Source organism: Protobothrops mucrosquamatus, unplaced genomic scaffold, assembly GCF_001527695.2.
Source record: "Protobothrops mucrosquamatus isolate PMUCROS unplaced genomic scaffold, P.Mucros_1.0 scaffold30, whole genome shotgun sequence".
Classification (NCBI taxonomy): Eukaryota; Metazoa; Chordata; class Lepidosauria; order Squamata; family Viperidae; genus Protobothrops; species Protobothrops mucrosquamatus.
Window position 1 is genome coordinate 964,154 of NW_015386414.1, and position 13,823 is coordinate 977,976.

The 13,823-nt window shown below is 41.7% G+C and overlaps 1 protein-coding gene across 1 annotated transcript; it reads left to right on the forward strand.

The window, feature by feature from the left end:
• Positions 1–5,095: 5,095 nt before the first annotated feature.
• On the forward strand, positions 5,096–13,421 carry SSTR2 (somatostatin receptor 2). Its single transcript, XM_015811093.1, has 2 exons — positions 5,096–5,130; positions 11,731–13,421. Exon 2 carries the CDS (start codon positions 11,829–11,831, stop codon positions 12,945–12,947), a length of 1,119 nt encoding a protein of 372 aa, XP_015666579.1. The 5' UTR covers positions 5,096–5,130; positions 11,731–11,828; the 3' UTR covers positions 12,948–13,421.
• The last annotated feature ends 402 nt before the right edge of the window (positions 13,422–13,823 follow it).

Sequence of the window (13,823 nt, forward strand, 5' to 3'; positions counted from 1 at the left end):
TGGCTTTTAATTGCACTTAAACTCATATGGTTTGGATTTTTGAATGACTGCTGGGCTGTTGCCTAATTAATGTGGTATTTTTATTCTGGATTGGATTGGGTTTTATTGTATATGTTTTTACTCAGATTGTATTTTTTTTAGTTTTAGAGGTTGTTGTTTTTTGATAAACCTCCACGAGAGCTTCATGTATTGGGCAGTTTATTTTAAAAAATCAATCTTATCAGAAGGACTTTAAACTAAAATTGCGGGGGGACAGTCTTCAGGACCTTTAGAACCTAATTCCAAGTAAAAACCACTAGGTAACCAATCATATAAGGAGCTAGGGAGTAAAGAGAAAGAAGAAGAAGAAGAAGAAGAAGAAGAAGAAGAAGAAGAAGAAGAAGAAGAAGAAGAAGAAGAAGAAGAAGAAGAAGAAGAAGAAGAAGAAGAAGAAGAAGAAGAAGAAGAAGAAGAAGAAGAAGAAGAAGAAGAAGAAGAAGAAGAAGAAGAAGAAGAAGAAGAAGAAGAAGAAGAAGAAGAAGAAGAAGAGAAAAACAAAATGAAGTAGAGAGTGATGGAAAGAATGGAAAACCCAGATACAAAGTAAGAGACATAAGAAGCATACCTAAGATCCATAAAGGACTCATAGACTTACACTCAAAGTTTAGGGAACAAACAGGGTGAATGTGAAGTACTAGTACATGAAGGTAAATGTGATATAATTGCCATTACTAAAACATGGTGGGAGGATACTCATGACTGGAATGTACTGATGGAAGGATACAAACTATTCAAAAGAAACAGACCTAACAAAAGAAGGGATGGAGTTGCATTATATATTAATGCATTACAGAAATCTACAAAGCCAAGGATAAAAATCTCCTAGAATCCATATCAGTCAATATACAAGAGGAAAAAATGTCATTGCTATAGGTGTATTCTACAGGCCACCCAACCAAGCATTAGAAATAGATGAACTTTTTGCTAAACAATTAACAAATGTATGTAGGAAATATATCACAGTAGTAATGGGAGACTTTAACTACCCTTATATCAACTGGGAGACAAACTCTGCTACAAGTGGGAGATCAAACAGATTCCTTACCAACCTAGCTGACACCTTTGTCATCCAAAAGCCAGAGAAGGAAACTAGAGGAAAAGCTATACTGGACCTAATCCTTATTAATAGAGAATAAGTGATAGGGGGGTTGAAGTTGACACAGAGAGAGAGTTACCATATCGTATCAGAATTCAATATAATGCAGACACAAGCAATAGAACATAATCCAGCAGTGTCTCAAAAGAGCTGATTTTAACAAACTCAGAAACAGTCTAAGAAAAATTCCATGGATGAAATTCCTAAAGGGGAAAACAACTCAAGAAGCATGGGAAAGTCTGAAAAATGCTATCATAAAAGCCCAGTCCAGCACAATACCACTGAAAAAAGAAAAACAAGAAATCCAAGAAGAAACCAGCATGGTTACACAAAGATCTCTCTGATAAACTGAAAGACAAAAAGAACAAGTACAAAAAATGGAAAGAGGGACACATGAGTAAGGCAGAGTATCAGCAGACAGCCTGAATCTGCAAAGATGAAGTCAGGAAAGCAAAGCTCAGAATGAACAAAGACTTGCAACAAAAGTCAAAGATAAAAAAAAGTTTATTTCAACATATAAATAACAAGAAAAAAGTCAAGGAATCAGTAGGTCCACTCAAGAGAGAAGGTGGCAAGGAAGTAACAGGAAGCAGAGAAAAAGCAGAACTGCTTCACTCATTTTTTGCACCAGTCTTCATGCAAAAAGAAACTATAGTCCAACCTACCAAAAACATAACTGTAAAAGACTGATCAGAAATAAAAATTACAATAAGCAAGAAAATGGTTAGAGAACACCTATGTGATCTTGATGAATATAAATATACATCCCAAAGTTTGGAGGGAACTGGCAGATGTTATCTCAGAACCATTGCACCATATCTTTCAAAAATCCTGACACACCAAGAAATTACCTGAGGACTGGAAAAGAGCTGGTTTGATTCGTATCTTCAAAAAAGTGGGGGGAAAACCAACCCAGGCAACTATAGACCAACCAGCCTAACATCAATATGTGGGAAGATACTGGAAAAAATAATAAAAAACAGATCTGCAAACATCTAGAAACAAATAAAGTTATAACTGAAAGTCAGCATGGGTTTCTTAAAAATAGATCATGCCAAACCAATCTTATTTCATTCTTTGACAAAGTGACTAAACGAGTAGATCAGCGAAATGGTGTGGACATAGTATACTTAGACTTCAGCAAGGCATTTGACAAAGTAGACCACAACCTACTTTGGAATGGATTTTTCTGAGATCAGGGGGAGATCACAACTGTATGGGATAATGGGCAACTGCAGGCATCCACCAGATGGACTTGTAACTGGCTGACAACCCGTACTGAATGAGTCATCCTTAATAGTACTACATCTACATGGAGGGAAGTAAGCAGTGGGGTATCACAAGGTTCTGTCTTAGGCCCAGTTCTCTTCAATATCTTCATAAATGACTTAGATGAGGGAATAGTATCATCAAATTTGCAGATGACACTAAGCTGGCAGGAGTATCCAACACCCCAGAAGACAAGCTCAGGATCCAAAAAGATCTTGACAGACTTGAACAATGGGCCCTATCCAACAAAATGAAATTTAATGTGGAGAAAAGCAAGGTTTTACATGTAAGCAGGAAAAACCAAAGATATTAGTTCAGATCAGGTGAAAGCTGGCTCAAAAACAATAACCGTGAGAGGGACCTTGGAGTCTTAGTGGACAATCACTTAAATATGAGCTAGCAGTGTGCGGCAGCCACCAAAAAAGCTAATACAATCCTTAGTTGTATAAACAGAGGCATAGAATCAAAATCATGTGAAGTATTAGTACCACTTTATAAAGCCTTAGTAAGGGCACACCTGGAATACTGCATCCAGTTTTGGTCACCACATTACATAAAAGATGTTGAGACTCTGGAAGTACAAAGAAGAGCAACTAAGATGATTAAAGGCCTGGAGACTAAAACATATGAAGAATAGTTGCAGGATTTGGGTTTGGCTAATCTAGAGAAAAGAAGGACTAGGGGGGACATGATAGCATTATTCCAGTATTTGAGAGGTTGCCACAAAGAGGAGGGGGTCAATATATTTTCCAAAGCACCAGAAGGCAGGACAAAAAACAATGGATGGAGACTAATCAATGAGAGAAGCAATCTGGAATTAAGGATAAACTTCCTAAAGGATAAACTTCCTAACAGAGAGAACAATTAACCAGTGGAATGACTTGTCTTCAGATGTTGTGGGTGCTTCGTTACTGGAGGTTTTTAAGAAGAGACTGGACAGTCACTTGTCTGAAATAGTACAGCATCTCCTGCTTGAGCAGGGGGCTGGACTTGAAGGCCTCCAAGGTCCCTTCCAGCTCTATTCTGATTCTGATGCAGTAAAGAGAACCAGCTTTTTCTGAGTTTTGCTAGCTTTGATGCCATATAGTCTATTTTAAATTTCCAACTGCTTCTGCTGACAGTAAAATGGGGAAAATATAAACATATGAAAACTGTTTTACTATTTTTTTATTCATATACAAAAATATATCTCTCAGCCTGACCAGACAATGCTCCCATTGGACAAGAGTGACCTTGGATCTTAGACCAGTCACATTCTTTCAGCCCAAGAAATGGGCCAATCAGAATTACAGGGTCCCGTGATGGACCTGCTGTTACTGGCCACATAATCAGAATCAGGTTCTTTGTTGTTCATTGGAATCCCCTTGCAGCACTTTCTGTCATTTGACTCACAATAAATAGGCATGGAGAGCACAATTACTTGGCCTTGTTACTATGGCAGAATAGGGATCTACGATGGGCAATTTATGCCAGTGTACTTTTCTGCCTTCTCAAGAGCCGATGGATTGGATTTTTAATCTGACCATCAGGATGAGTCCAGAGAAAAATATTGGGTGTATGAATAAAGCTGGATCTGAAGCAGCATTACAGTACATAATAACAGTCAAACTCAGTTCAGCATTACTCCTTGCATGTGCTGAAGACTCCTCTTCACGTGATTAAGCTTTAGCATTTTGGGGAAGCATCACAGAAATGGATCTGTAGCTGGAGGATATCTCCCATCTTTCTTTTTCCCCTTCCATGACTACGAGAAGAAAATAGCAAAGCAGGTTTCTAAGGAAGTATTGTTTCCTCCCACCACACAACACTCCTCCATCTGCTGCGGAGCCATTGCCTTCCAAAGACGCCTCCTCCGTTGCATCCAGGGTTGGCTCCGGGGCAAATCCTGCTACGGTGACACCTGTATCTCTGAATTAGGGGCAAGGCCACATTAAGCCCTGGGCCACTACTTTCCAGACTCTCCGCTAGTAGCTCCGGGAGAGAGTCGCGCGGGACGTCACGGGCTCCTCTGGCCACGCGCCGTGTTTGCAGACCGAGCGCCCTTCGGCCTGTTTGCGATTGCATCAAATGCCCGACGTTTCCTGGGGCGTGCTACCCCCGGAGTTACCTTCTTGGCAATTGCCTCTGGCTCTGCCCTCCCGCGTTCCCCGCCTGGGCAACCTCGATCACCCCCCTGCTCCTCTCCCTCTCCCCGCCTGCTGCAATGATTGATCACTTCTCGAAAGGCTGCCCTATCTTGGCAAGCCCGATTTCGGTGCTAGGTGGACTTTAGCGTTCCCTGATTGCATCGCAACCCTGGCGTGACACAGCTCGGTGAAGAGCAGCCGGGATAATTATCGGACGGGGGGGGGGGAGTGGCTGGAGCGAGCGAGCGAGCGAGCGTGCTCCGTCCCGGCGGGTGCATCCGCGGAGCGCTTTTCCAGCACCCCTGTGCCTTGAGCTCCATCTGCGTACGAGCTCGGGATCCGCCGCTTGCGCTCCCTCGCTCCGCCCCACCGCCTGCCTTTCCTATCTAGGGGGCTCCTCCAGCAGCAGGAGCAGAGCCGCGCCGAGCGCCGCTCTGGCTTCCTCTGCGCTTCGGAGGGAATCTTTCGATCGCCAACGGCTGCAACGGATTCATTTGGACCCGGGAGCAGAAAAGAGGCGCGCGCGCCCCCGAATTGGAGCGTGCACCGGGGGAAGAAGGGAGAGAGAGCGAGCGAGTGAAACGCTGAGACTCAGACCTCGTAAGTGATCTTGGAGGAGAGTTGGTGGTGCACCACGATCGGGTGGCGGGCGGAGGGCTCGAAGTATTAGGAAAAGAGTTACAGGTGGGAAAACTTCCTGATCGAGGAAGGATCCAAGCGAGACTGGTCCCGGTCGATAATCAAGCAGATCTGGTTGTAAAGTGCTATAGTTCGAGTCTCACGTTGCTTACGCTCTTTTGGTGGTTTTTTTGTTTTTTGTTTTTTTTAGGCTGCTGTCGTGGGCGCGCTCATTTTGGAAATTATTCCCTTGCATTTAATGGACTTTTCTTTCCCGAGCAAGCAGAGCGCGCACAAGGAGCAAGATGTGTAATCTGTTGCACGTTTTACTTAGAGCCTCATCCACGGATGGGATGGACGCCCGAGTTGGCTTGCATGCCCTCCCTCTCAGCTGGGTTAGAGTCAAAGTGCGTTAAGAGAACCTTCTTCCTAGCAACAGATCCTTAGTGAGGCTTCTTCCCGTTGCACTGCCTTTATTCTGTTCTGGCTGGTAGAAAAGAACAAACCCTAATGGTACATGATAGTGTTTACTGTGTTGCCCAGTTTGCTCCTAAAGAAAAGTGGATGTTTCTGAAGCATCTTGGGCAGCTTTCTTCGGTATGTGCCTTCAGATGTCTGAGAATTCCCATTGGCTGTTTTGACTGGCAGTTGGATTCCCAATTCTTCTGCAGGTTGGTGGACGTATGGGTTATGTGAAGAGAGAGGCTCTGTGCAGTGTAATATTAACCCCCCCCCCCCCCACTTCTACTTTGACTTCCTCATCTGTATGCCCAACTCATTCCTCAGCTCTTCTCAACTGCTGAGAATGAGGGCTGCCCAGTCAGGATTCTCGGTTTTAGTTTCAACTTGGTTTCTGTGAAATGCATTCATCCACCTCTCACCTGTAACATGAAGAGCAATGATCAAAATGATGTGCTGAGATAATGCGTGCACCCAAATATGTGCAAGTATCCGTATGCTCCTCTCCCAATCCAGACATCATTGCAATCCGGATCTTTTTTCCAACCCCAACAACACGATAGGGTAGCCTTTTTTTCTGACTTAGAAGAGAAAGGCACCCACATTAATCAGGAATGTGGTTTCTTTGATTTTTGTTAGGTTGATCCCAGCTACCCATGAGTTTTAGCTTAGTATGTTAAACAAACGCAGCCATTTATGGGTTAAATTAGTAAATCGTGATTGAATAAGCTATGGTTGAGCTAAGTTAGAGTGACACGGAAAGACAGCTACTATTCCCGGTGCTCTTGATGGTCTCTCTTTGCCTCTCTGATGTTTTGAGTGGCTCAGCTCTAGCCAGGTACAACAGGAGACTATGACTAGACTCAGTTCAAGTTTTATTCCTGAAGAGAATAAAAAGATCTTGTGTAATATAGCCTGAACTTTTTCATAAAAGATGGGAGTGTAAATGTAACTAAACTCGGATATTAATTTTAACCACCCAAGACCGTTTACTTATGTTCTTCGACGCCTACCATTTCCATACCTACCCCCTGCTGCTTGGATCCAGTGCTGCTTGTTTGATTCAGTGAGGGAAGACAGCAGGAGAAGAACCTGGCAACAGAAGGGTCTCCTTCAACCAAAGAGCTATCCTAAGCGTCTTCTCTGCTCCAACGTGTTCTTTTCCCCTTTTCAAGTCTAATTTGATTAGGAGCTGTGAGACAATATCCAGGAATGAGAATGGCTGCTGTCTGTTTTGAGACACCCAGTATATGTCAGCAGCTCCCAGTCAAGAACGAAATAGAGCGAATAGAGGGAATACTTGGATGGAAAATGAAATGCTCTTAGGAGGGCTGGTGTCAGCTCCTGCCATGCCAAGAAACTATTAAAGTTGGGTTAAATCTTGTTTTGACAGAGATGCTGCACATCTATTTAGAAAGATTAAATCACATTTGATTCCCTCTTGGCAAATTAAAGAGACCCACACGGTGTACATTTTATCATTCGGAACGGATTTTTCCGAGACCAGGGGGAGATCACAATTGTATGGGATGATGGGCAACTGCAGGCAATAACTGAAAGGAGGGATAGATCCAGATTCCAGTGTTTTATGGCATTAAAGAACAGCTTCAGTTAACACTATGATCCGACTACTGCACTTAAGATTACAATCTTTGTAAAAAAACAACAACTTAACACCATGCTGAATTAGGTCTTAAAAAGAAAGGTTGCTTTTTCAGTAAAAACAAAGTACTGAATGAAAGCAAATGATGGGTGGAATTTCCTTGCATCCAGGTGGACTCTGAATTGGATTTATGTGTAAATCTAATACAAAAAAAGTAATAGAGATACAGCGTAAACTGATCCTTGAAAAGCATCTGTGTAAAATATTATTACCATCCAAAAGGACAAAATATGCAAACTTATTATAGCAAAAAAAAAATTAAATAGATCCGGCATATATCTCAGTAATTTGTAAATATAGATGAAGGGTTGGTTACTTCTTGAGGCATCTTCTTGAATTAGTATTCCTTAACGTATAGCACAAGTCTTTTTGTGGTGAGAGATTTTTAAAAATTATCTTCTTGGAAAGAAAGGACCAAATGTGAGAGTGTGGCAAGAAAAGAGTTTGCTCTTCAGATGTAGGAGTCGGAGTATTTGAATACAATCAGCCTTTTTCACCACTCAGGCTTTTGATTTCATAATTGAAAGTAATCAGGATTTCAGAAATATTTAAGTTAACTAGGATGCTGTGCCTACAGACCTATTTGCATACATCAGGATCTGCAGCACTTGCGGAATACGGACAGCCAATGAGAATGTGCTCTTCTTGACAAAAAGATGAGCACAGAGATACCTCAGTCTCTCATTGACCAGTCCCTCAGTGAGGGAATAAACAATTGTAAACTGTATATTTACCTCCTGATTTGAAGGTTCTGCATTTTGTCGCCTTTACCAGCTTCTCCAATGGCCAGAAATGTTATCACCTCTGCAGAACCACTCGGAAATTGCCCATTTGCCTCCCCCACCCCGCCCTGTGCTTTTATTGGCACAAAATTCTTGGTTCACAGCACTGATGGCATTCCCTTGTTTCGGTAATGAAATGCCTGCAAGAAAACAAGCAAGCTCAGAGAGCACCAGGGACCCCCTCATTTCAACCCTGAGCTACAAATCATTCTCCTTTATTTGCACAAAATATGTAGACTGCAGCAGAATGAAGTCAGGAACAAAAGACAAGTCCTTGTCTTACAATCCAAATTGGACCAGAATTTCCATTGCTATGCAAGGCGGTGGTTAAGTGAGTTGCAGCAGAGTTTACTTTTTCTGCCACAGTTAAGCGAATCATTGCAGTTGTAAAGGGAAACGCGTGGTCATTAAGCAGATTGCAACTTGCCCCCATTGACCTTGGTTGTTGGAAACCAGCTGGGAAAGCTGGAAATGGTGAACACATGACCCCAGGATGCTGCAGCTGTCATAAAGGCATGCCCATTGCCAAGCCCCCAAATTTTGATTATGTTGACCGTGGGAATGATCAGACGTGCGGATTAGTCATAAATCACATTTTTTCAGTGCTGCTGTAACTTAATCGACCACTAAGGGAATGATTGTAAGTCAAGGACTACTTGTATTAGGGAGAGATCAGAGTTGGAAATTCAATTTGCTTTGTGAGCAGATATTCAGCCACAGGTCATAATGCCCAAAACCTGGGGTACACATTTACCTAAAGCAGCACTATCCTGTATAGAAAGATCAGACCAGACAGTGGTGGCACAGTGTTTGGAATGTAATATTGCAGGCTAATTCTGCTGACTTCCAGCAGTTCGATCCTGACTGGATCAAGGTTGACTCAGCTTTCCATTCTTCTGAGGTCAGTAAAATGAGGACCCAGATTGTTGGGGGCAATAGGCTGACTCTGTAAACCGCTTAGAGAGGGTTTTAAAGCACTGCGAAGCGGTATATATGTCTAAGTACTATTGTTATTGCTTATCTCCATACCATAATCTCAGTGGATTTGAAAATGACCCTTCCATTTTACAGGTAAATCATTTTGGGGGGAAAAACGCAATAAAGAATTGCTTCCAGTAAATGAGGTAATGTTTCCCTTGCAAAAAAAAAAAAAAGATTAGCTAGACTAAATTGACAATGAAATTGTATCAATATTTAACAAGAACAAGTCTCATTGAATTGAGTGAAATATATATTTTTGTAGAAGTAAACATAGAATTGCATGTTTAGAGATATCTAATATTCACCCTTTATTATTTGCGTACATATTGTGGAGGGGAGATTTCTCGTAAATAAAAAGTACTGTAGAGTATTTGTTTTGAAGAAGTAAGTAGAAAGGTGTTCTGGTTTTCACACCTGAACTTTGGAAAATATAAGAGCAGAGGCTGATAGCTTTTTGACAGAGTGTCTGTCTGTTTCAATAGTTACAATTTTCATGGGATGAAGCAAAGACATTGCTGGAGGGACAGGATAGAGTTTCCTACTTGTTGCTTAACACACATTTGCTTGTTTTGTTTGTTTTCCTGCTGAAAATCAGCAAGAAATCAGGATTTCTGACATGCTTTGGGAGAGGAGACTCTACAATTGGGGGCTTGCAAGCTGTGGCTTGCAAGCTATAGAATGCTGTGGCTTGCAAGCTACCTGTGGCTTGCAAGCTATAGAATGCTGATATCTATCCTAGAAAATAGGTTGTGGGAAAAAGAAATATTAGATATTGTTAATCTTCTAGATGATTCTTCCAAAATAATCTCTTACAATTTGCGACTGGACTCCTGTATTCATTCTTTTATAGTAAATACAGTATTAGAACCTCAAACCTAGTTTGGTTTTCAGTCCAGAGCTAAATGTAACATCTCAGGGAATTACTCTCTTCCTAGAAGATATCTTTCTCCATACTTTTCACATCCGTGCAAAGGGATGCATTTAACCTCAGCATTGTTTCTCCATGAAAAAACAACAACCATAGGTTGTGTTGGTGGACAAGAAGTAACAGGGACTTGGTTCCCATTTGCCAGAATGATATTGTTTAACATTGTCAGCTGTTGCAACGTAGGAGCTGGTTATGTCTCAAAAAACTGTGCAGTCCAATCTCGTCCTCACCTCTATGGAGGTGCAATCATATATCATACCCCTACCTGGAAACAGGATTAAATAAACTGCAACTTGCATTACATTTGGCATTTTCCCTTATCACCCGATCTATAATTTGGGAATAATCTGGTGTATTGTTTAATGAATGAGAAATGAGTTGAGGAAATCTGTGTCAGAATGAATTTTATTGAACAAGCTTGGCTCTCAGCCTAACCTATTTTATAGGGTTATCATGGAAAAAAATGAAACTCGTATTATACAACACATGAAGCTCCTTTTTACAGGTAGTCCTCGACATATGACCACAATTGAGCCCAAAATTTCTGTTGCTAAGCAAGACAGTTAAGTCAGTTTTGCCTCTTTCTTGCCACAGCGGTTAAGTGAATCATTGCAGGTGTTAAGTTATTAACACAGTTGTTAAGAGAATCTGGCCTCCCCATTGACTTTGCTTGTCAGAAGGTCGCAAAAGGCGATCACGTGTCCCCAGGACACTGCAACTGTAATAAATACATGCCAGTTGCCAAGCATTCAAATTTTGATGAAGTATCCATGGGGTTGTAAGTGTGAAAAATGTTCATAAATCGCTTTTTTCAGTGCCGTTGTAACTTCAAACAGTCACTAAATGAATGGTTATAAGCCAAGGACTACCTGTATGCATTTTAATAATGTTGACAACAGTAACAACAATGGCAACCCACTAGAACAGGGGTAGGCAACCTTGGCTCTTTTATGACTCGTGGACTTCAACTCCCAGAATTCCTGAGCCAGCCATGTTGGCTGAGGAATTCTGGGAGTTGAAGTCCACGAGTCATAAAAGAGCCAAGGTTGCCTACCCCTGCACTAGAATAATGTTTTGAGCATCTTAGTAGTAATGGGTTCAGTCTCATCTATTATTAGCAGCATTCTACAGGGAATAGGAAGTACTCCTCTAAGCCACGGGTGTCAAAACCGATCGCGTCATGTGACATATCATGACACTTTTTGCCTTTGCGGAGCCAGGGTAGATGTGGCCTGCGCGTGATGCATCTGGCCCGCGGGCCGCCAGTTTAACACCCCTGCTGTAAGCCAAAGTTTCTCAACCTCAGCAGTGTGGATTTGTAAACTTCAACTCCCAGAATTCCTCAGCCAACATGCAGCTGAGGAATTCTGGGAGTTGAAGTCTATACATCTTTAAATTGCTGCGTTTGGGAAACACTGCTCTAAGCTTTGGCATCTCCCGAAAAGTTCATAAGGGAGGCTGAGGGACCTTTTGAAGCAGCATGACTAATCTGAGGACACAATGATTATCTCTCATGTCTTTTTTTCCAGTGGAAAATCCTATTCACTTCATCTGTGGTAAATGATGGGGCTGTTAAAGACTATTGGCAGCAGATTTTGCTCTCTTGTTGAATCTCAGGACCAGATAAATGGGAGAATTATACTCGGCCTATGCTGAGATTCCTCTGTTACAGATAATATCCAGATTAATCATTAAATGAGATAGAATTCATATGAGAGATCACATAAAGAATTATCCCATAATTTATTTCTCATTTATTTTGTCCTTAGATACCACTTTATCTTAGACGACCCTGACTAATCAAGATGGCCTCTTCTTTTGCTTGAAGAAGATTTCTTGCCAGGCAGACAGTGACAGCAGTTGCATCATGGATCAGGATAACGAGTTGCCCAACACCACAGACTTCTGGTTCCCCTCAACTTCTCAGTTCGACAGTTTCTCCCCAGAGACTCGGGCTACTAATATTTCCATCAACATCACAAGCCACCACTATGACTTGACTAGCAATGCCATCCTCACCTTTATTTACTTTGTGGTGTGCATTGTGGGCCTCTGCGGAAATACTCTGGTCATCTACGTCATCCTTCGCTATGCCAAGATGAAGACGATCACCAATATCTACATCCTTAATTTGGCTATAGCCGATGAACTGTTTATGTTGGGCTTGCCTTTCCTGGCTGTGCAGGTGGCTCTGGTTCACTGGCCCTTTGGGAAAGTCATCTGCCGGATCGTCATGACAGTGGATGGAATCAATCAGTTCACCAGCATCTTTTGCCTCACAGTCATGAGTATGGATAGGTATCTTGCTGTAGTACATCCCATAAAGTCTGCTAAATGGAGGCGCCCAAGAACAGCAAAGATGGTCAATGTAGCTGTCTGGGGCATCTCTCTTCTGGTCATATTGCCCATCATGATATATGCTGGAGTGATCAATAATCACGGAAACAGTAGTTGTACCATGATTTGGCCAGATGACTCTGGTGCTTGGTACGCTGGCTTCATCATTTATGCCTTTATTCTTGGCTTCCTAGTACCCCTAACCATCATTTGCCTTTGTTACCTTTTCATCATCATCAAGGTGAAATCATCTGGCATTAGGGTAGGTTCCTCCAAGAGGAAAAAGTCAGAGAAAAAGGTCACCAGGATGGTCTCCATTGTTGTTGCTGTTTTCATCTTTTGCTGGCTGCCTTTCTATATCTTTAATGTCTCATCAGTCTCGGTGTTTATTGTGCCAACACCTGTCCTCAAGGGCATGTTTGATTTTGTAGTCGTCCTCACATATGCAAATAGCTGTGCCAATCCCATCCTTTATGCCTTTCTGTCTGACAACTTCAAGAAGAGCTTCCAGAATGTTCTCTGCCTGATGAAAGTTGGTGGCATGGACGAAACGGACAGGAGTGACAGCAAGCAGGATAAGTCCAGGCTCAATGAAGCTACAGAAACCCAGAGAACATTGCTCAATGGAGACCTTCAGACAAGCATCTAAGACCCCAGCAGTGGTCGGTACATCTCCATAACTTCTTCATGGAAGACTGCAGTCCACATTGAATGACAGCAAGAGCCATTAAACCCTTCTCTTAAGGGAGCAGCAAATGTATGTGACGAAAAGGGCACCGATGTCCATCACAGCTCTAGGCTAGGTTATGAAGATACTGATCAAAAGAAGAAGTATATTGTGGGGTGATAGACTAGACACACACATTGGTGTGTGCACAATAATACATGCATGTATAAAGGCATGATGTGATCAAGCATAATAAGAATGTTTATACTAGATCCATCAAAGAATGTCTATATTAGATCCATCAAACTGTGCTGTCTTTAAAAAAAATACCTTTACTGATAAAGGTTTTTCCAGTACTGAACTATTCCCTTTCCAGGATTTGAATTATAATTTTAAAATGATTGGACAAGCATTAAATAAACAACAAATTCCAATTCTGAACATTTTGTATTAATCTGGGATCATTGGCATCCTCTTCCCATTCTAAAATTAGATGCTCTGAAAGTTTTGAGTTTCTGCCCTTTTTTAGTTAACAAAACACTACTTTCATGTATTCCAATCAAATTAAAATAGTCATGATACTATTTGCAAGTTGGAAAGGGATAATGGGAAAATTATAGATGCATAAATATTAAAAGAATAGCTAATGTTATCTTCGAAATGAGGATTGTATAGCTCGTTGGGGAATAGAGGAATGTCTGGAGCCATAACCATATTGTTTTTCTATGAATTCACAAAGATTATTTATTTTGCCATGTTGCTATCCCTTGGTTTCCTACATAATGGTTTTCTCGCAGAAAGTAGGGCAATTGGATCTCACCTGCAAAAAACAGGATGCCTGCTAGGTGGCAGGAGAGA

Bases quoted from the DNA above. Each gene is read 5' to 3' on its own strand.
- SSTR2 (XM_015811093.1), top strand. From the start codon at position 11,829: ATGGATCAGGATAACGAGTTGCCCAACACCACAGACTTCTGGTTCCCC.